Here is a 20,796-nt window from a genome sequence, read left to right as displayed (position 1 = left end):
ACATTACGTTTCAAAGTTCATAAAGCTTGATGTGCATAATCATCTTATGTTTCAAAGTTTAAATTACGTTTCAAAGTTCACAAAGTTCAATGTGCATAATCGTCTTACGTTTCAAAGCTCACAAAGTTCAATGTGCATAATCATCTTCTTCTATGAATATACTTGTCCACATGATCATCATGAACCAAGATTAGTTTATCATCCTCTTTGTAAAATAAATGGAGCAGATCGTAGAACATTTGAGAACAAAATCCATCAACATACACCATAAAATCTGCTAAACTACTAATGCAAACGTGGAGTGGCATGGAAAACAATGAAAAGTACCTCATTATTACTAAATAAGCATATAATTAGTGGATTTGGAAGGCTATAGTGCTTTGACTCGGGGCTTGAGTTGGCTAATTTAAAAGATCAAAACTTTTGCTCTCTTTTTTTTCATAATTCCTTGAAGGAGAAATATTTCATTGGTTTGGTTAAATAGCAATTAGCTTTTAATCAACATGAGTGATAATGATCAGTGGGTTCACACATTTATGAGCTATCCCCTTATATTTGGATGCACCCTATCTATGAAATCCGTGTGATTGATTGCCTTCAAAATCCAATATTAAAATTCCCTTGCTTGCGGACTTCTCACTTTGCTGGTTTGGCACAAGGAGGTAAATGATTCATGTGGAAACACATACATATGGCTGTCATAATTTTAAGTAGCATTCTTCTACTGTGGGAGTGCTCGAGGCTTTGCAGAATCCATCAAAAACGTCTGTATGTTGCTTTCATCCATAGAGAGCAGACTTGTATCCCACTTTGGAGGAGCATCGTCGTCGTCGTCGTCGATAGTGACCCAATACGCACTTTTCTTGGTAAAGGATTTGCTGGAGATGAAGAAAAGAGGGATTTTGTTAGCATAGTCAGCAAGCCCCGCTTGTTTGAGACAGCTCCGGAAGCTATTCTCCACATCCTTACGAAACCTCATGCTTGCTTCGATAGCTTGTATCTTATCCGTCGCATTCATGAGTGCACTGGCGACGGCGGTGTCGCATTTGGTGCGCACAAATGCGCAAGGTTTCCCATAAGAAAGAGCCGCCTTCAGGATCTCCAAATCGACTTCCAAGAAGCGATCGCCAGTGAGGATGAGGATGGCGTCAAAAGCGTAGAGCTTCTTGTCAGAGAAGTAAGTGGCTGCGGGATGAGACTTTGTGCCAGCACCAGGAAAATCCCAGAACACCACGTGAGGCGCCTTCGGGTGGGGGTAGCTCTTCACTACTTGCGTGCATTCTGTTTGTCCAACGGGCGCCGCACCTACCATTAAAGCACAATAATAGTTACGGCCTTGCAAAGTGCAGGTGGTAGGAGATCCTCAGCACTATCTCCCACGGGGTCTTTATGACCTCGGGGAGTTGGGATCAACGGCTCCTCTTCACCCCGAAAAAAGGCTCGCATCAGAGCCGCTACTTTATGCAGAAGTAAACCCATCCAGATTAACAAAACCCAACCCGCAAATAGAAACCCAACCAGCCGGAAACTTGGATCTGACGGAGCAACGGCGTCTCGAAATTCGGGGATGTTCGCAGCCACATGCAAAAGTAAACCCATCCAGGACTATAAATGCACCGCCAGTCGTTAAAATTGATGGCATGGGCTGGCAGTAAGAGATAGTAGATTCAGCGGGGCCCACTATCTCTGATACGTATTTTTGAATCGTGGACTACAAGTAAACCCAGCCATTAAAGTAAACCCAGCCATTAAAGTAAACTGTGTTGACCTGGTACCGAAAGCCGAAAAGCTCTCGGTATTACCCACAGGAAAATCCTGCACGCAGGGCGCATTCGTGTGCTGTTGTGAACCGAGGTTGGATGCCCATATTCCAAGCGCATACAAGCTCACGCGATCATTGGAACAAAGGTTTGAGGTTCATATTACGATTTCTTGGTCATGACTTCCACTACAAGGTGCATATCTCTCTCTCTTTCTTCCTCTCATATTTGCATTGGATGCATTGTGGCATTGGAATGATGTTTTGGTGATATATACGTATGTAGTCAACACGCATGGATTATGGAAAGCGACATTGAGATCGATGATCTCGACACGGATGAAGAGACATTAGATGGATCATCAAGCGACGAGGTTGAGATGCTTGATTTCTTAAGTGGAGACAATGATTCGGCACCACAAGAAATCACTAACAATGCACCAAGCCCAACTACCTATACCTCATCGAAGTACTTCTCTTTTAATAGAGATACTTACAGCTTGATGGTCAGTGATTTGAGCGGGCAGAAGGCCATCACATTGGAGGTGCTCAAGCAACTCCACAGGAGGGAGTTGCTCGACTTGAAGAAGTGGAGAAGAATCAGAGAAGGTCTTTGCATTGGTAGAAATGGCGATGGATACATTACATTGGCCTTGAAATCGGAGCCATCATTGCGCATTGCATGTATAGAGGAGTGGGAGAGCATATTCCTTGAAAATCACATAAACAAGGTTACAGGTGCTCACGAGGGTATCAATGTCACAATTGATTCCATCAAATCCACGTGGTGTACTGACTTGAGAAGGCATGGCATTCCTCTTGCGTATGTGAGAGATCTCATCAGTGGGTGTACTTGCAAGGTGTTCACAAGGCCCCATGGTTATAAAGGCCCATTGTTCGTTCATGGGAAGGTTCAAGAAAGAAGAGCACCCATCTTGGAGTTTACTGTAGATAGATCTCTTGTTGAGCGGAGGCTTCAAGAAATCATGCTTGAACACAGTGTTAGGTTGGGCAAGGTTCGCTCAACCAAAAAGCATGGTTTAGGGAAGACAATAGTGGAATATGCATGTCATCGCAGTGGTAGAGCAACTCGAAAGGGATCCCAAATCCGCAGGTTGCGAACGTCGAAGAAATGTGGTTGCCCTTTCAAGGTGCAAATAGAGTACAAAGACGATCTCTATGATGTCACTATACGAGTCCATGGACCACACGAGGGTCATGTACCTGGATCTCGTGCCGACTTGTATCACTTGCCCGTGCATCCAACTGTGATTGATTGTTGCAAGGATGACCTGTTTGACGTTGGGACATGTCGGCACGTTGCGAAGATGAGCCTTAGCAAGGAGCGGTTTCATTTGAAAAATGCCTCTCCATTGGATCGTGTCATTTACAGGTTCTTCATGATACCAAGGGAGGTACAGACACTATCATATCAAATTCGAACTGAAGGTATGCTACCTTCTAAGCCTTTGTCTATGGTTCTAGGTTACTTTGAGCGTCAATGTTCTATGTGTCATCCTGTTGCAGGCAAACTTTCGAAGGATGATTGGATGGCAATGTATTTGGAGGCTCTCCGTCTACGAGATCAAAACAAGGTATTTGACATATTCTCATAAACGTTTATAAGCTGTGAAAATTAGTATATCTATTTGATACTATCATCTACATGGTCTTTTAGGTACTCTATTGCCAACCATACAATCCTCATGCCATAGAGGACAAGGACAAACCATTCGTACTGATAGTCCAGGACGAATGGATGTTGCAAATGAGTAAGAGGTTCTCAAATAACAATGCTTGGGCAATCGACAGCACATTCAAGACCAATGTGTTTGGTCTTCCGCTTTATGCGGCGGTTTTACCAAACCAACATGGGGTGGGTATCCCTATTTGGTTTATGCTATGCACTAGCGACAATGGGTCAAACCAAGAGATTATGGCTTTGCAAATCACCATGAGACTAGTCCTCTCTAGGATGGGAGATATTCGCCCTGCTGCCCTGGTGATTGATAAGTCCCAGCCAGAGCTGGAGGCGCTCTCGAAGGTTGTTCTGGAAGACCCTCATTGTTGGACCACTGACTACCTTGGTGGCAACAAGCGTCAACGAGCATGCCATATTATTCTATGCTGGTTCCACACAAAGAAAGCATGGGTTGAAAATCTCTTGCCACAGGTACACCTTTTCAATACCATTTTACTTTTAAGCATTGCCTTTTTGTGAGTTCCATGAGCTTGACAGTGAGTACTTTACATGTTCTTGCGTGAACCAAGGTCCCTACAGATGAGCGCGATCATGTGTATGCCTCTTTGTCCAATCTTATGCATTGCCCTACAGAGTCGCAGTTTGATGATATGTTTGAGCAATTGCTTCATCGTTATTCCGCTCATCCGAATGTGGTCCGATACGTTACCAATGGATGGTGTGGGAAAGATTGTATTTGGCGTGCAAGATGGCCCAAGTTTGGTCGCATGTTTCCACATGGCAATGTCGACACAACAAACCTCATCGAGAGACTTTGGCAATATATCAAGTACACTCTACTTGATGCTAGGATCAACAGGTCCATTTTGGATCTGCTGCACGCCCTTGTTGGTGACTCATCGTCGGGTTCTAGAATGGGTGGATCGGCTTTGGAGTTTTTCAAGCAAAAGCAAGAGATAGGTAATGTGGTCAATTTCCTTTCTATTTGCACTTTTGACCTTTCCTTAAAACGCATTGTTGTCTTATACATGTTTTTTATGCCAGCTGATTCTGAGCGCTTCAAAGTCTATGGGTCAAGCAAGAGTCATACGGCTAGATTGGCAGCAGGGGAGAAGATTCTTCAGCGGTATGAGCAAGATCCATCCTCTCTTCAAGTCATTAACGAGGGGACCATGTTGTTTAAAATAGCAAGCACCACCCAACATGCAAAATGGTATCATGTAAGTGTACAATCAAACTACTGTGATTGCCCTGATTGGTCGACTGACTGTAAACATCTTCATGGTTTGAGGCTCATCTTGAAGAGCTATTTTCCTCACCTTCATGAGGTTCTCCCCATCATCGATAGTGCGCATGTCTTTGATGACATAAAGGAAAGACCAGGTGGCGATAAAATCACAGGATTGGAGGGATCATCTTCCGATGGTGGCGTGCAGAAAGGGGAACTCGTGTCCTCCATCGCAGACTTTAGAGACCTCCTTCAAAGGATCGAGGATGGGATTCCATCCTACACAGCGGCACAGATGGATGCTTGTATACGCCAACTGGAAAGTGCTAAAGAGTCTCTTGTTCACATGTTCACACCACAGGAGATTGACATGCCTAAAAAGGGTGGGATCTATCAGATCCAGGAAAATGTGACACAGACGCGCCTAGGGCATGGCAAGGATCATCGTCATCGTCCAAATGAGAGGGGGGAGTCCTCATCACAACCCAAGCGTCCATCTATTACAGGCGTGTTAAGGCGCAAGCATCAACGAGGGAGGGGTCGTGTAAGGTTTAGCCCAAAACCGCGGATATATTGTCCTCATTGCTGCACCAAAACATTTTTGGTGGACCCTCTCGCAGTGTATTCATGCAATACTTGCCATGCACTACTCCCTCTATCCCTGCGGTATGCTCCTCATCCAGCGGATTCTATCTTGATCGGCAAGGCGGTGCGATTGTATGGTGAGTCTTACATTGGCACTTGTCGTATTTTGTATTGCACCTACAACAGTGAGAATGAGGAGCGTCAGTTTTCTCTCTCGTTCCCTGATGGGTCCACGATCACAGAAGTCTTGGCATCCAGGTTCAAAATGTTTGTACTGTACACATGATTCTCCATCTAATGGATAACGTTCTCCTGGATTTTATCTTGCTCCATTTGCTGGAATTAGCTAGTTTTTATGGTGGTGTTTTGGATTTTATGGTAGTGTCGTATTGGATAATTATATGATTTTACTAGTTAGAAATTAGTGTGTATATTTGGCAACACATCCAACAGGTTATTTCTTATCACTACATGTTCATGTAATCCAGATGTGACATGCTCTCATATTTAAAGAGTTGCGCAAATATTGATAGCTTAAGTTAGTAATGATGGGTGCATTGTTGGGAAGCATAGTTGACACATGTGATAAAGCATAGTTGACACATGTGATAAAGCATTGTTGGGTGCATTGTTGGGAAGCATAGTTGACACATGTGATAAGTTAGTAATGATGGGTGCAATGAAATCATGAGATTAGTAGCATTAAATCGTGAGATTAGTAACATTGAATCATTGGTGACTACACAACCAAATAAGCAAATGTTTATGAGTTCAATTCATGATACTATGGTCAATTTGAGAGAGAGAGAGAGAGAGATAAGATCAATTAATGATTTCTAAACAAAGAATCCTATGGAACAATGTAATGAAGTGCTATGGTGCAATGAAATCGTTAGATTGGTAACATTAAATCGTGAGATTAGTAACATTGAATCGTGAGATTAGTAACATTGAGATAAGATCAATTAATGATTTCTATACCACACAAAGAATCAGAAAAAGTCCAAAAAGATGCATGATTTCAAAAAGAACCATGAATTCAAATCTTAGTACATGTCTGTCACAAACCAAGTTCATGACCATAAGTGAGACCATAAGTCCATGACTGCCACAATCTAGCTAAATGTCACAAATTGACTAGAACCACACAAGATCACCGCTCCAACACTCCAAGCGCCCACTGGTAAAGGTCCTCCTTCAAAGTGGTAATGTAGGTGGCATTGAACCATTTTCTAGTTAACTGCAATACAAAAAGTTGATTATGGATTGACGTATGCACACAAGACCATTCAAAGTCGCATAGCAAAAGCACTTATACCAGTATAGGCTTACCCAGTTTTTGGTTGGTTTCCCAACCACACCACCCTCGATGAGTAGTCTTATGAAAGCCATCACATAAAATCCGCAATCGACCGCATTTGTCTGTTGAGGGGCCTGCGAAAAGGGATTATAGTCATCTTTATGTTAACTTCTCTATGTTACATCTCTAAGTGTCAGTAGTACTGCCACATTCTTAGTACATACCTTAATGTGGATGAGCTTCATTTTCTCCACGTCCGATAAAAACCTTGCGCATACTGGGTCAGTACAAAGCCTTGATAGTGCAAACACGGCCCTGAAACATAGACACAAAAGAGATAAACATAATACATATGTGACACAACGTAAAGCATGGGTGCATATAGAATGTTACGATACCTGTGCACATAAGGTAGACATGCCGTGAAATCAGTGTACTCCAAGGAGTCAAGGCATAGGATGGCTCCATGATCTTGAGGTAATTTTTCAACCCTTCTTAGCAAAGGGTTGAAGACCACAAAAAGAGACCAATGTGACCTGCACATCAAAGAATGCTATTAAAACTAGCGCATCAAAGGGCTATGATAAAGCATTTACAATAAGTATGCATAAAGGGACTACTAACCTCTCAAGCACAGGCAGAAAGATAAAGGTGGACATCGTGGGATCACAACTATCAAAGTAATTCCTCAACGAAACACTATCGTCTTGTGGCTCAACCATACTGATGTATGGAAACCACAGACTATCCACAAAGCATACATCATGGACGTGCTCTCTCGGCATCAAATACTCCATCCAACTATGAAATAACCATAACCATAAAATACACATAACAATAACCATAACCATAAAATAACAAGAACCATAATCATAAAATAACAATAACCATAACCATAAAATAACCATAACCATAACAATAACAATAACCAACTATGAATAAAAGCACAAATTAGTTCAGTAGAACAACAAAACCCCTAGTCCTAATCATCAGGCAACAACCAATAGAGCTATAACTAGTTTAACAAACTTACATGGCGACGTGAAGGGCTTACTCCCCTCGCCCTACAATGCCATAACAATAACCATAAACAATGCCATAAACATAATATACATAACAATAACCATAAACATAAAATACACATAAACAATAACCATAACCATAAAATACACATAACAATAACCCTAAACCCTAAACAATGCCATAACCATAAGCATGTCCATAACCATAAACATAGCCATAAACACAACAAACATGCCCATAAACATAACCATAACCCTAAACATAGCCATAAACACAACAAACATGCCCATAAACATAACCATAACCCTAAACATAGCCATAAACACAACGAACATGCCCTTAAACATAACCATAACCATAAACAATGCCATAACCATAAGCATGAACATAACCATAAACATAGCCATAAACATGTCCATAACCATAAACATAGCCATAAACACAACAAACATGCCCATAAACATAACCCTAAACCCTAAAAAATGCCATAACCATAAGCATAAACATAACCATAAACATAGCCATAAACACAACAAACATGCCCATAAACATAACCATAACCCTAAACATAGCCATAAACATAACCATAAGCATAACCATAAACATAACCATAAGCATAAACATAACCATAAACATGCCCATAAACATAACCATAAGCATAAACAAAACCATAAACATAGCCATAAACACAACAAACATGCCCATAAACATAACCATAACCCTAAACATAGCCATAAACATAACCATAAGCATAACCATAAGCATAACCATAAACATAACCATAAGCATAAACATAACCATAAACATGCCCATAAACATAACCATAAGCATAAACATAACCATAAACATAGCCATAAACACAACAAACATGCCCATAAACATAACCATAACCCTAAACAATGCCATAAACATAACCATAAGCATAACCATAAACATAACCATAAGCATAAACATAACCATAAACATGCCCATAAACATAACCATAAGCATAAACATAACCATAAACATAGCCATAAACACAACAAACATGCCCATAAACATAACCATAACCCTAAACATAGCCATAAACATAACCATAAGCATAACCATAAGCATAACCATAAGCATAAACATAACCATAAACATGCCCATAAACATAACCATAAGCATAAACATAACCATAATGCCCGTAGCCATAAACAATGCCCATAGCCATAAACATAAACAATGCCATAACCATAACCTTAAACAATAACCATAATAAGCTACACAACCAACAATGCCATGACCAGAACCATAAGCATAAACGATTACCATAACCATAACCTAACTACACAATGCCCATGAACTATACAATGCCCATAAACAATAACCATGAACGTAATTCTAACCACACAATGCCCATAAACTAACCTGAACCATAACCATAACCAAAAGCCACAAAATTGTGAAAAACTAACCTGGGAGTCCATAACATCGCCGGTGGATGGAGGACCAGCCTGCAATAAGCTATCCAAGTCCATCTGGGAGTTTCGCTCCACTATTTGCAACTCCGCATGGTGGTCCAGGACCTGACCCTCATCATCAATATGGGGCACATCCTCCTCATCTCGTGTGCGAGGTCGTTTCTAAAAAAAGCAACGTGTGAGTGTATTTACATATTTAAAAAATGATAAACTTAAGGCCAAGGTAATTAAATTGCATTTGCATATGACACTACAGAAGAACAAACAATATTAGGTTAGAGACTTACATGTTTTTGGTACCCATCCGCTATTCGACTCTGCGTTCTCCGCACACGCTCATCTCGTTTGGAGTCATATTTGCTCATTTGTCTATTCACAAATGCCTCCACATACTCCTGCCTGTCCATGGTACGCTCAGCATCTTCGAGTAAGTCCCATAATGAGCTCGCTCTAGCATGCTGAGTCTTCTCATACTTACTTCGGGCCAAACTCAGCTTTCGTTCAAGGTTAGAGAAACGAGACTCTGCCTGGCGGTGCCAAGCACCAACAGGATGACTAGCATGTTGTGCGCCTATGGGACGGCCAGTCTTTCGACATGGAATATCGTAATGGATACCATGCTCATCCTTCAGATGCTGTATCATCCTTGCCCGTCTCTTAATGTTGACATGTCTTTTCGGACAAAGAATGTCAACACGGCATTGACGGGCAAGAGACCCATCCGCTAGTGTGATCTCAATGTATGGTGGGTTTTCCTATGCAAAGTGACATTCTATTTATAAGTATCACATCTTAGGAGTATGCTTACTAACAACGGAAAGTAGGATAAACACTTACCTGGGAGTAGCTCGGCACTTCTCTTTCAAAGGATGTCTGAGACGCGCCTGTGGCCCGAGCCCCTCTACGAGTACGTCGAGGAGATGATGCAACCTAAAAAAAAAGAAACGGAGGTACACAATATGTGAGAAATAAAAAATGAACGTTAAGAAAACCCTAAACAAATATTAAAAAGGGCATCTTACTCTGGTGTTTTTTCGTGAATGGACATCCGACGAAGAATGGCTGCGAGTGCGTGGAGCCATTTGCCAGAGGTGAAAGCGTGCGCACCTACTCGTAACCATTGGATAATCCATGTAACAAAACAACAAAAAGTGAGAAGTTGATAACCATTGGATGATCCATAAAAAAATATAGAATATGCTCGATGAAAAAATATAGAAGTTGATAACCTACTAAACTTTTGTGGACATGCTTGATGAAAGACCAAATATAGAATATGTCATGATTTATAACCAATGGTGGATGCCACATCCAATCTAACGATTAGATGTGTGTTCAATTTAGTAACAATAAAAAAGCTCTATTCAAAAAATTGGTAGAGTATCAACAATTCTTCACCAAGCTATCACGTCACTACAACACTTCCAAGTACTAGTGCCTTGCCTTATTATTCCTAGTGCAAATATATATTTTGACATTGTAACATGGTTATTGGGCTTCTTATAGGATTCCAATCAATAATTTTTGCGAAGGATTGAGACTCAACACATTCATACCATTCCCAATACTCGCCAAATTTGACCTATATAGAGTGCTTTGCAAATGTATAATTGCCAAATTTGACCATTTAGTAGATTTTGGGGCATGGAAAAAGCTAAAAGTGATGATCGGTGGGCTTGAAACTACATCAAGGATAGTCTCATTAATGTAGCTGGAACCAAGATTGAGGTTCTACAACCACATGTAATTGGCAAGGGTATTATCTCTTGCCCAAACTTTAGAGAAGTAGAGCTAATTTATTGTGGTGTACCAATAGCTACTTAAATCTAAGACCATTAATTTTCTTAGAAAAACAAAAAGGAAAGCAGTGCTTGAATAATTAAATTATGAAAACATGTAGTTGTGACCTCTTCAAAGCTTGAGCCCAAAACCACTTTCACAATTTGCACATGCATCATAGTTTATCTTAGAAACTTGAATTTGATTTAGCTTTCCTTTTTGGTTATCTTAAATTCTTAGTGCAACCCATTCTCCACAAAGTGGCATGGTTCAAAAGAGGTTGAATGCTAAGTGATGATTGTAAGCTTAGTGACATAAATAGAGTTGTAACTCCCTTTGTTATTCTCACATTCATTTATTGGGTTCATATTTATGTTAGCCACAGTAAACATTATACATCAATCGAATATACAAGCTTAAAGGAAATGCATGCATGATTATCACACTTAGGCGCGGACACGTATCAGACAGAGCACATATGGTTATTGCAAAATGATTGCGACAGAGCACATATGGTTATTGCAAAATGATTGCGACGTTAGCAACCTAGATAATAATCAACAAAATCTTCCAACAGGAGTTATGCATCCAAAGAGCATTATTTAGAGATTGTTGTGAAATATTACAAAAGGATTGAGCCTGAGACGGGAGATAGTGCCTCCCACACACGCGTCACGCTGATGAAGACGATTGGGCCGTGGGAGATGTTGCAACCTCTTGAGTCACGGTCACACTGCAGCCTCCTGAGTCAGGGTCTCACCGACTGTGGGAGGAATGAAGGCGGAGGTGCATACAAGACGGAGGCGCATACAAGACGGTGGATAAAGACCAGCACGCATCCGAATGGGCATGGGATGCGCACTCTGGGAGACACAATCGTGGACTTGGGAGTTGCTGACGTGGATGAAGACCAGCTCGCGTCCGAATGGGTCCGAGGGTGGGTCTCGAAACACCCGAACCAACCGCCGAGTTGGTATGAAGCCACCGAGCTGGGAGGCAACCAGCCGCAGAGAGCCGAGGGAGTTAGTCGTCGGCTGGGAGCTCACGAGGCCATTCGTGCGCTGATGGATGTGCGCAGGGTGGTGGGAGCTCGCTGGGCGGGAGCTCGCTGGGCGGGAGCCGCAGGGTGCTGGGAGCTTGCTGGGCGGGAGGGATGAACCCCGTGGTGGTTGAGCCGCAGGGTGGTGGGAGCTCGCTGGGCGGGAGCTCGCTGGGCGAGGGCCGTCGTGTGCTGGGAGTGAACCGCAGGGCGGGAGGCAGAGCCGCAGGGAGCCGCAGGGTACGAGAGAGAGGGAGAGCCGCAGGGTACGAGATAACCGCAGGGCGGGAGGGAGAGCCGCAGGGAGCCGCAGGGCACGAGAGAGAGAGAGCCGCAGGGAGCCGCAGGGTATGAGCCGCAGGGATGAGCCGCAGGGTGGGATAACCGCAGGGCGGGAGGTGATCTGGCACTTCGCATGTTCCCAGGGGTTGATAACACCCTGATCAACGGCGGCGGCACATTCTGCGGGGCCCTCCAATAATGAGGTGTTAAGGCGCTCCAGTTCGCATGCCGGACACGTAGGAGACTGCCAATCAACGGCGCACTTTTCCGGGGAGGTCTGGTTTATGATCTCGGGCGGGACGACCAATTGAGGATGGGTTTAATCCTCGTGGGATCAACGATGGCGCATGGTCGTGAGGAGGGGGATCAACGTGAGCCGTTGATCCCAACTCCCCGAGGTCATTATGACCCCGTGGGAGTTAGTGTTGAGGGTAGGAGATGGGCTGTTGTCTTTCAACTAATGATCTGGCGGGCTAGCTAGTATATAACAGGTATTGAAATAAAAGGCGATTTAAGGGATCGACAGCCAAGATGCATGGTGCAGATAGGAATATAGGAACTCATGCATGGGTGGATGGTCGATCATGAGCCTCTTATATACTATATATATACCTGGACGGTTGTCTTGGATGGATCGGATCCCATTGATGAAGGAAGATTTGCCTACCCCGCTTTGCCCACTCACCGCAAAGTTGTAGTGATTGACGCAATCGATTCCAAGCGCTTTTCTAGCCCGTTCTATGAGCACCTCGGGTGGTTCCGTTGGAGCTGGGGCCGGCGCCACAGAAACTAGTCCAAGCGAATACCATGCCGATCAACATCAATAAAATCATCATCCACCCTCACATAAGCATCAATAATACATGATCAGCGGCGCAGTACCTTGAGGGGGGTGCGCGATGGGTTTTGGCGGTGCAGGACCTAGTCGAACGGATCAAATGATCAGCCAATCCACATGATGCAGAAAACTACATTAAAGCAGCTGGTTGTAATAGAATCATTCATCATCCACTATTAAATGATCGGCGGCGCCGCACCTTGAGGGGTGTGCGGTGCAGGAGGCGGCGGTGCAGGTGGTGGAGGTGGCGGTGGGGGTGGTGGAGGAGGCGGCGGTGGGGGTGGTGGTGGAGGAGGTGTGACGTTTACAGGTCGCCTAGGTCGGCGCCCAAAGAATTTTCCAATACTCCCACCCATTCCAAGATATTGTTAATTAGGAGACCTGTGAAACACAACACGCGTGAGTAACGTGTAAAGCTAACATTACTCTCTCTCTCAGGCGCACATGTACATTTTAGACCACATAATGTTTAAGTCACGAACCCGTTCACCGAACCTAGTACGTGCAACAAAGGGGAGAGAATACACAGACAAACTAATTCTACACACACACACAAATAGAGAGAGAGAGGGAGGGTAATGAAGTTGGAAATATTCTCTTTCCAACCACCTTTTATAGCTCCAAAGAGAGAGGGGCAATGAAGTTGAAAATGTTCTTCTTCCAACCACCTTTTATAGCTCCAAAGTTCTTCACTTTATTCCTAATTCCCTCTCACCCTTCTTCATGCATTAATAGACATCCACCCAAGGGTATCACTATCCCCATCAATCGACCCTGAATTTATTGTGGTCCCCGCTCCCTAGCACTTTATTCATTTTTCTTTTCTAATGGTAAGGAGATGCACTTTAAGAGAAAATTTGTGGAAAACAATCTAGGTGAAGGCCTTTCTTTGTGTGTGTATACGAGTGGCTATGTGTGTGTAGACATCTTCATCCATATTTTGCACACTAAAGTCTAAGCCATCATGCCAAATTATGTTCACTTCACTGGTATGTCAACCTATCATACTATATCTTCTTGATCTATAGGGTATTATCAAATACCCCATCAAAAGCACCTTGTTGATCAGTGTGGTGTTTAGCCTATGCTTCATATACATGGAAAACCAAATTAACAAAGAATCAGTTGCTGGTGTGCGAATGAATGCTAAAACTCGTGGCCAGTGGAGGAGACATCCACGATCAAATAACGACTTTTTATAATTGTCCATAGTGGAGGAGGGATCCGATACCAGAGACGTAGCCTCCGTGAATCTTGAAATTACATCACTGGAGCACACCAATGAGCTTATCTCTCTTCGTGTAGGAGGATCCTGACATCTGTGTGTGGACTCCTGGTGATGACCATGAGAAGCGTGTTGATATTTGAGTACCCGGTGACCATAGCTACGACGACGAATTCCCTGTACGACGGTGACGTCCTACGAATTCACTGTGAGGGTGACAAATTCACTGTGAGAAGCTCCTAAAGTAGGCGCAAGGTACAAGAGTTTGCGGCTAGTCCACCTGCGCATGCTTGTCCGCCTGGAGCTGCAACACACACTCAAGCTACACTACATCCAACTCATGGAGAACCTGATCACCTGAGGCATCCGGGTCTCATGGTACCCTCAAACCGGCCGGAAAGGGCACTTAGCTCTTCGTGTGTCACATGACGTCAACCTGCTCTGGATGAGAAAATAGTAGCTTGGTGCGAGACGAAGAACCTCGTAACCGTGCTGGAGCTAGCAAAGCTGCATTTTTCGTACTAGTTCAAAAAGGCTACGCTAGCGCAGACCAAAAAGTAGCTAGGAGAGCTGCCTCTTAGCCGCCCGGCTTGCCAGCTTTGTAGAGGTACAGACTGCATGGCCAAGATCCAGCAGTGATAAGACCGTCGTGCCGTCATCGACGCGCCGGGTGTCAGGGCCGTTATCTCCAAAATATCTTCACCGTAGCTAGCCATGCTCTATGTTATTACTACTGCAAACTACTAGTGTAATCGGACACAAGCCCAACCTCATCACCTTCATGAGATCCTCAACCTCTCTCACTCTCTCTCTCGGGCACCCCGCCCTACCTCCAGGCATAAATAAGACAACTCGCATCAGCCAAAAGGATCTACACACACGTGTACCCAAACCCCTTGTGAGACAAGCAATGGTTATGTGTTTACATGTGCACCTAATAGGCACTTTTGATTTGCCTTTTTTCTGGTTGATTTGATTTTTAAATTTAGAGAAAATTTTCAAATTCAGAAAACTGTTAAACGATGAATAGAAAGCAAATGCAAACCCAACGTTGTGTGTATGGGGATATAATTTTAGATAGAAGACAACATTCGTCACTGGCTTATCGTCATTGGTCGTATTAGGTCGATCGTCATGCTATGCAAACTTCAAGTCTGTGCACCACGGTATGTTGCCGACAGCCAGACAATAGTTGTGAAGCACCACTAGGCCGCCGACACTCGCTCCCAAGGTGACCTCAAGTTCTGCTATGAGACAGTAGCAACAGCAATAGCAAGAGCAAGATGAGGCAACAAAAGCAGTGGAAGCTTCGGTAGTCAAGAAGAGGAGAGGCGGGAAGAGCAAGGCGCAATTGGAGTAGGAGGTGTGAGAGAGGACGTAGGCGCCAGCAAAGGTAGAGATAGAGGTAGCCAGGAGGCCGAAACCTAGGAGGGAGGCAAAGCCTAGAGGTGTGCCAAAAGGCTTAGAATTAGAGCAAGATGTGCAAGTGCCTGTACCAATGACTTTTCTAAAAAGGAGAGGGCATAAAAGCAAGGCTTAGCTGGAGCAAAAAAGGATTGCATGTGAGCACCTGCAGAAGCAACGGGCCGCCATGCTACAGGCCATGGTGGATATTTTGTACGACATCATATTTTTCCGCATCTTGGGTCCTCACCTACGCCCAAAACAGTAACATCACTATGCTTTTATCAGCTACTGCATTGAGCACCTCCACAAGCGCCTCCTTTGAGTTTGTCTGCAACCATATAAAGATTGCAACATTAAAGGAGCCGACTTGGAGCAGAGAAGAAGCTAGAACTCCTTCTCCATTAGTATTGACCAGTTGTATAGAGCAAGCAGAGAAGAAGCTAGAACTCCTTCTCCATTAGTAGTACAAAAAATTCCTCAAATGTCAAAGCTTAGAGTCTCACTTAAGTATTTAGGGCACTTACCACCCACTTAAAAATCCATCAAACTTTGTCGGACAAATCCGAAGCCGAGCTAACTTCTCACTAGTCTTTTGTATCCTAGTGTTATAAATGCTTCATTTTTCCCTCCTTTATCGAACTTCTCTATTGTTAGTTGATTCTCCATGTTTTGAATCGTTGTTTGATTTTATATTTCATATTAACTCCTCAATATGGTCCAAGCTTGTTCCAAGCCTCTGATGCCTTGGTTCTATCATGAATCAAAGTCAATATCATTACTTTGTTTCCAAGCCCATAGACGATTTTCATTTGGAGGAATTATAACACTCGAATTTAATAGATCCAGGGTGGGTTATGGTTTTGGGTTATTATCTAGCAACGTCCCTAGCACCCTCTCTAGAAGCTCATAAGAATCAAGGATAGTTGTAATTTTAAACTTCCATAAAATGTAGTTTATACCATCTAACTTTCCTCTCTTGAAGATTGGAGGATGAATCCTTAGTGTTTGAATTGTCCATACAACACTATCACCACTTGATGTGCCAATATCGTTACATGATATAGCAAACAACATTTTCTCTCTTCGATGTTGAAGCCCTTACCTCTCGTGTACTCTTTACTCCTTAGAGAGTAGACGACATTTCTTCTATTTTTGCTATTGAAGCCCTTGCTACCTATCGTGTACTCTTCACTCCTTAGAGCCCCTTGGGCTCTGATATCATGTAGAGATTACATGGCACATTGGGATGACAAAATCTAAGCAAAGAGTAGAGAATACATAGAAAATATGGGAAGAAGGCTTTTGCTATGAAGCTTAGATAACGATTTAGATAGATGATAAGCAAAAAGCTCAAGGCTAGCTGAAAGAACTCTAATTGGGTGAAAGATAGATTAATGATGGCTTTGAAGGGGTCTTTCTTTTATAGCTCAAGAAGATACTCTGGTTAGTCTGTCCAACCATATTATGAATCTTTCCTAGTTAGCAAATGAATATTCTAGGGAAATATCTCTTTATCATTGAGCTGCAAGGGACATTACACCCAAAGTCCCATCAAGGAGACTATTGGCCCCCTTGAGGCCTAATAACCATGGGCCGCTTTCATAGCCCTCGAATGCCAAAATAGGGGTTCTTAATAACTCACACAGCCTGCAAGTCGATGCATTCTACCTCGAATTGCTACTAGCATAACTACTCTATCTAACCCAACGGCTAGATCCATAAAGGTCACCTTTTTGCCATCTAGTCACATAGACCTCATCTAACATACAACTTAAGACACATAAAGCTTCATCCTAGGGATTGGAAGGTCCTGTCTTAGGCAGGACAGTGTCTTTCTATAGAAATATCATCTTGTGCCACTTTGTAGAGTGAAAGTTTGGATTACTATTATAAAATAAATTATTTAATTTTTAAATTATTTGTTACATGATAAAAATCAATTTTGCCATGTTTAATGAAATAATAAAATAAAGTTGCTTTTATGTCTCCAAATAGCAAGTAGTATGCTTTGCTAATTAGAAAACTAAAGAAAACCCAATCAAGAAAAGTGAGAGGCTTTGATCCCAACAATTGAACACCTATGGCTAAGTAGTCCTGATAAGTCAAGATAACATTCCAACACTAGATAGAGCTAACTAGAGCATTACACTCCCACCCCCGCCCCAATGTAGGGATAATATGGGGAAAATTATAGAGGATCCAATATGCCTATTAGCATCTCAAGAATGCCAACATTCCCTTCATTGAATGTATTTAAGGAACAATGCAATTACAAGCTAGAATTCAACCCTAGATCAAAGAATAAGCAAGCTAAAAATACACCACTACAACAAAAAGATCTCTTAGACGCACTTTTAGACGCGATTTTTGAATATAGAGAAAATCTTACGGGCGCGTCTACCTGCCCGTCTATTTGCACGTCTACAAACTCGCGTCTATAATCGCATGTATTAAGGAATTTACACGCAGAAATAGACACGCAACAGACGCGCATATACACGTGTGAATATAAGCGCATAAAAAAACCAAATTTATTATTTATTTAATTTATTTTGTGCGTCTACCAGCACGTCTACATGGCAAATTAGATGGGCATATAGACACGCCCGTAGACGCGCTTTTACAAGCGCCCATAGACGCGAACGGAAAACAAAAATCTCCTTTTTTTTAAAGATATTTAATTTATTTTTTAAATTTTAATTATGTAGCGAGTGTACTCTGCATTTTAGACGCACTTATAAACGCGCTTTTTCTGTAATTTAGACGCGCGGATAGACGCGCAAAACAGAACTAGAAAAAAAACACATGCTCTCTAGTTTTTTTTTTTCCCCTCCCATACATCAAATTGTGCATTTGGGAAAAAGACAATGGATCTAAAAGCACGAGAATTGAAAATAAAAGTTCATGTATTCATTATAGATCAAAAGCATTTACATGGGGAGTTTAAGTGCTTGCGACCTAAAGCGTGGCCGCAAGCAATAGGCTCAAAGATGGATAATACATACACAAGAAAACAAGGCCATAAAGGAGGTATGGTGCTCCTCCACGAATCTGAAGAAGAAATATCCTTGCTAGCACCACCATGGCTACTAGCATCGCTATCCCCCTCCTCGCTATGCTCCACATCCGGGTTCGCCTACACACACAAAAGATCAAGGTTGCTTACGTACACATGGTGGAGAAAAAGTTATAATTAGCTATACTTTTAATAGGAAAGTAAGAAAAACATCGAATCCTCATAGCCCGGTTATATTGGTCCTCAGTGATGAGACCCTCCTCATAGAAGTGAAGCCATGTGGTTGCGCGGTTATGGCCTCGATGGTAACCTACCTCTCTAGGAGTAGGTATCCTACCAACGATAGTAGTCTGCAAAATAATTATGATATGTACAAATTACAATTATGAGACACAATGTATTAGAACAAATTATATAAAGAATTGAAAGAAATATAAATTTTAAAAAACTAGAAATCAAAATATACTTAAAACTCTGCCTCCCACGACTCTCTGCCACCCGATTTGTAATGCGACGATCCCATGGTTTCTATTTGGATGCGTCGCGCCTCTACGTGCTGGCGACTCTTCACTTTCTCTGTTGCTTTCTTCTTGGCTTTCTTCCACTCTATGCAGTGGCACATAGGTGGTTGGCTATAGGCTCCACGCCCCTCCTCTTGTCTCCGCAGTGAGTCCCTGGCACGTGTCATGAGGTGGAATCTTTTGTTGTGAAGCAAATCCCTCACTTTTGTGCGTCCCCAATCATCCAAGAGTCACTGACCCTCAGGATTTGGATACCTCCTATGGACTGCCCTCAACACCTCCTGCCAAAAGCCGCTTTTCTGATTTTTGAAGTAGACGAAACAATCATTATACGTCGCATGCATGACGTTCCTCATGTACGCCATTACATCCCTTCCTTCATCATCATGGAAGATGCCACCAATATTTGTAACTCTATAGTACTGGCGTACAAGCTCCTCTACGTGATCTACTGGTGACGGTGATCGCTCGCCACCTCCTAGGCAACCCCCACACAAGCCTCGTCCTCCCCCTTGACTCTCCCTCCTCCCTCTCTGTCGACTACCCTCTGCCTCGCTGGATGCACGTGCTTCTGCAGATGCACGTGCGTCAGCTGACGCTTGTGCTTCAGCCGATGCATGTACAGGTGCTACACATGGAGTACTTGCAATTGGAGTTTGGAAAGTAGTGCCAGGCAAAGACGTCAGAGGCGTTCTAGACATGACGCTGAACACCTTGTCTACTGTGGGAGAGCGGCCAAGGTGTCTGGTCATCTCTCCCATGAAGTCTTCCCTACTAGGAAAACCTCCAAAAAATGCATTGACCCCCCCTGCCGAACAAACTCAATGTATCATTCATGTGATCCAAATCTGGGTCATTGCTAGATGAACCAGGATGCGACATCTGCAAAAAAAACACAGGAAAAAGACAAATTTGTTTACATACAAAAAATCATATATTACCTTCATCCACACATAAACATTTTCAAAGAGCCATAATCCTTGATCCAATCCAACATTAATTATGAAAAATCATTCAGTGAGTCTAGAATCATTATGTAAGAGAAGGCTTTTGATGGTCACACATTTTCATTTTCTTCAAGTGTATTTTGCAAGCACTTACTAAGGTCCATTTAAGTGAAACAAAGGTGTGGAAATCCCATAGAAAAAATACATGGATGCTCATGGCACTTGAAAGTGCTAATAATCTAGCTTTCTTTAGACATTGAGCATAAAACTTAAGTGCTAATGCTTCTCATAAATAAGAAATCTCCCCAAGTCCCACTCTCAAATATGGGGTTATGATTTAGCCACTTGGTCAAATCTTTACTCCTTATTTGAAATTGGAGCTTGGAAGATTCCCAAATTCTCTAATATGGCATCGAAAGTATAATGCTACCTAATTCACTACGTTGGAAGGATAAAGCTTCTAAAAATTTGATCATGAATCAAGAAAATTTATAAACACAAACATGGGATTGGTCATATTCATCATTGCAAAAATATATTGTTGATTAAAAAACTAGATCTACACCCCATGCCCATTGTGTTTTTGTTCTTAGTTTGCTTTAGTTATCAATATAAAGAAACATAATAAGCACAATAATGTTTAGATAATGAAAATTGTTTTTTATCAAAGCTGGCTGGCGCGTGTATAACCGCGTCTAAA

At 42.5% G+C, this 20,796-nt stretch overlaps 3 protein-coding genes across 6 annotated transcripts; 1 reads left to right on the top strand and 2 right to left on the bottom strand.

The window, feature by feature from the left end:
• Positions 1 to 317: 317 nt before the first annotated feature.
• LOC148022686 (uncharacterized) lies at positions 318 to 14,008 on the bottom strand. Its single transcript, XM_087695638.1, has 5 exons — positions 13,463 to 14,008; positions 13,180 to 13,361; positions 13,025 to 13,063; positions 12,755 to 12,931; positions 318 to 1,305 (listed from the first exon to the last, which is right to left on the bottom strand). Exons 2-5 carry the CDS (start codon positions 13,334 to 13,336, stop codon positions 722 to 724), a joined length of 957 nt encoding a protein of 318 aa, XP_087551764.1. The 5' UTR covers positions 13,337 to 13,361; positions 13,463 to 14,008; the 3' UTR covers positions 318 to 721.
• On the top strand, positions 2,724 to 5,560 carry LOC148022688 (uncharacterized). Its single transcript, XM_087696537.1, has 5 exons — positions 2,724 to 3,208; positions 3,287 to 3,354; positions 3,438 to 3,932; positions 4,031 to 4,421; positions 4,506 to 5,560. Exons 1-5 carry the CDS (start codon positions 2,746 to 2,748, stop codon positions 5,558 to 5,560), a joined length of 2,472 nt encoding a protein of 823 aa, XP_087552663.1. The 5' UTR covers positions 2,724 to 2,745.
• LOC148022687 (ubiquitin-like-specific protease 1C) lies at positions 6,287 to 11,581 on the bottom strand. 4 transcript variants are annotated; one of them, XM_087695639.1, is made up of 7 exons: positions 11,448 to 11,581; positions 10,065 to 10,149; positions 9,880 to 9,972; positions 9,330 to 9,797; positions 9,037 to 9,204; positions 7,608 to 7,638; positions 7,215 to 7,375 (listed from the first exon to the last, which is right to left on the bottom strand). In XM_087695639.1, exons 2-7 carry the CDS (start codon positions 10,122 to 10,124, stop codon positions 7,359 to 7,361), a joined length of 837 nt encoding a protein of 278 aa, XP_087551765.1. In that variant the 5' UTR covers positions 10,125 to 10,149; positions 11,448 to 11,581; the 3' UTR covers positions 7,215 to 7,358. The 4 variants fall into 4 exon arrangements, with proteins under 4 accessions (XP_087551768.1, XP_087551767.1, XP_087551766.1 ...); XM_087695642.1 differs by lacking the exons at positions 7,608 to 7,638; positions 9,330 to 9,797; positions 9,880 to 9,972; positions 10,065 to 10,149; positions 11,448 to 11,581 and adding exons at positions 6,287 to 6,514; positions 6,607 to 6,708; positions 6,799 to 6,889; positions 6,973 to 7,110 and having other exon boundaries at positions 7,199 to 7,375; positions 9,037 to 9,183; XM_087695640.1 differs by lacking the exon at positions 7,608 to 7,638 and having other exon boundaries at positions 7,206 to 7,375.
• Positions 14,009 to 20,796: the final 6,788 nt, after the last annotated feature.

Source organism: Lygodium microphyllum, chromosome 16 (genome assembly GCF_053477565.2).
Source record: "Lygodium microphyllum isolate KBCC chromosome 16, Lygodium_microphyllum_v1.1.10, whole genome shotgun sequence".
In the NCBI taxonomy this organism is placed as follows: Eukaryota; Viridiplantae; Streptophyta; class Polypodiopsida; order Schizaeales; family Lygodiaceae; genus Lygodium; species Lygodium microphyllum.
The sequence above is the reverse complement of the archived record's forward strand: the minus strand, read 5'-3'. Positions and strand labels throughout refer to the sequence as shown.

Excerpts from the sequence above, each read along its gene's own strand:
- LOC148022688 (XM_087696537.1), top strand. The coding sequence starts at position 2,746 with ATGCTTGAACACAGTGTTAGGTTGGGCAAGGTTCGCTCAACCAAAAAG. Across the intron at positions 3,933-4,030 it reads TTGAAAATCTCTTGCCACAG|GTCCCTACAGATGAGCGCGA; the intron begins GTACACCTTTTC and ends GCGTGAACCAAG. Across the intron at positions 4,422-4,505 it reads CAAGCAAAAGCAAGAGATAG|CTGATTCTGAGCGCTTCAAA; the intron begins GTAATGTGGTCA and ends TTTTTATGCCAG.
- LOC148022687 (XM_087695639.1), bottom strand. The coding sequence starts at position 10,124 with ATGGCTCCACGCACTCGCAGCCATTCTTCGTCGGATGTCCATTCACGA. Across the intron at positions 9,205-9,329 it reads CGGATGGGTACCAAAAACAT|AAACGACCTCGCACACGAGA; the intron begins GTAAGTCTCTAA and ends TGCTTTTTTTAG. Across the intron at positions 7,639-9,036 it reads GCGATGTTATGGACTCCCAG|GGCGAGGGGAGTAAGCCCTT; the intron begins GTTAGTTTTTCA and ends ATGGCATTGTAG.
- LOC148022686 (XM_087695638.1), bottom strand. The coding sequence starts at position 13,336 with ATGGGTGGGAGTATTGGAAAATTCTTTGGGCGCCGACCTAGGCGACCT. Across the intron at positions 12,932-13,024 it reads CATCGCGCACCCCCCTCAAG|TTTCTGTGGCGCCGGCCCCA; the intron begins GTACTGCGCCGC and ends CGCTTGGACTAG. Across the intron at positions 1,306-12,754 it reads CATCCAAGACAACCGTCCAG|GTGCGGCGCCCGTTGGACAA; the intron begins GTATATATATAG and ends CTTTAATGGTAG.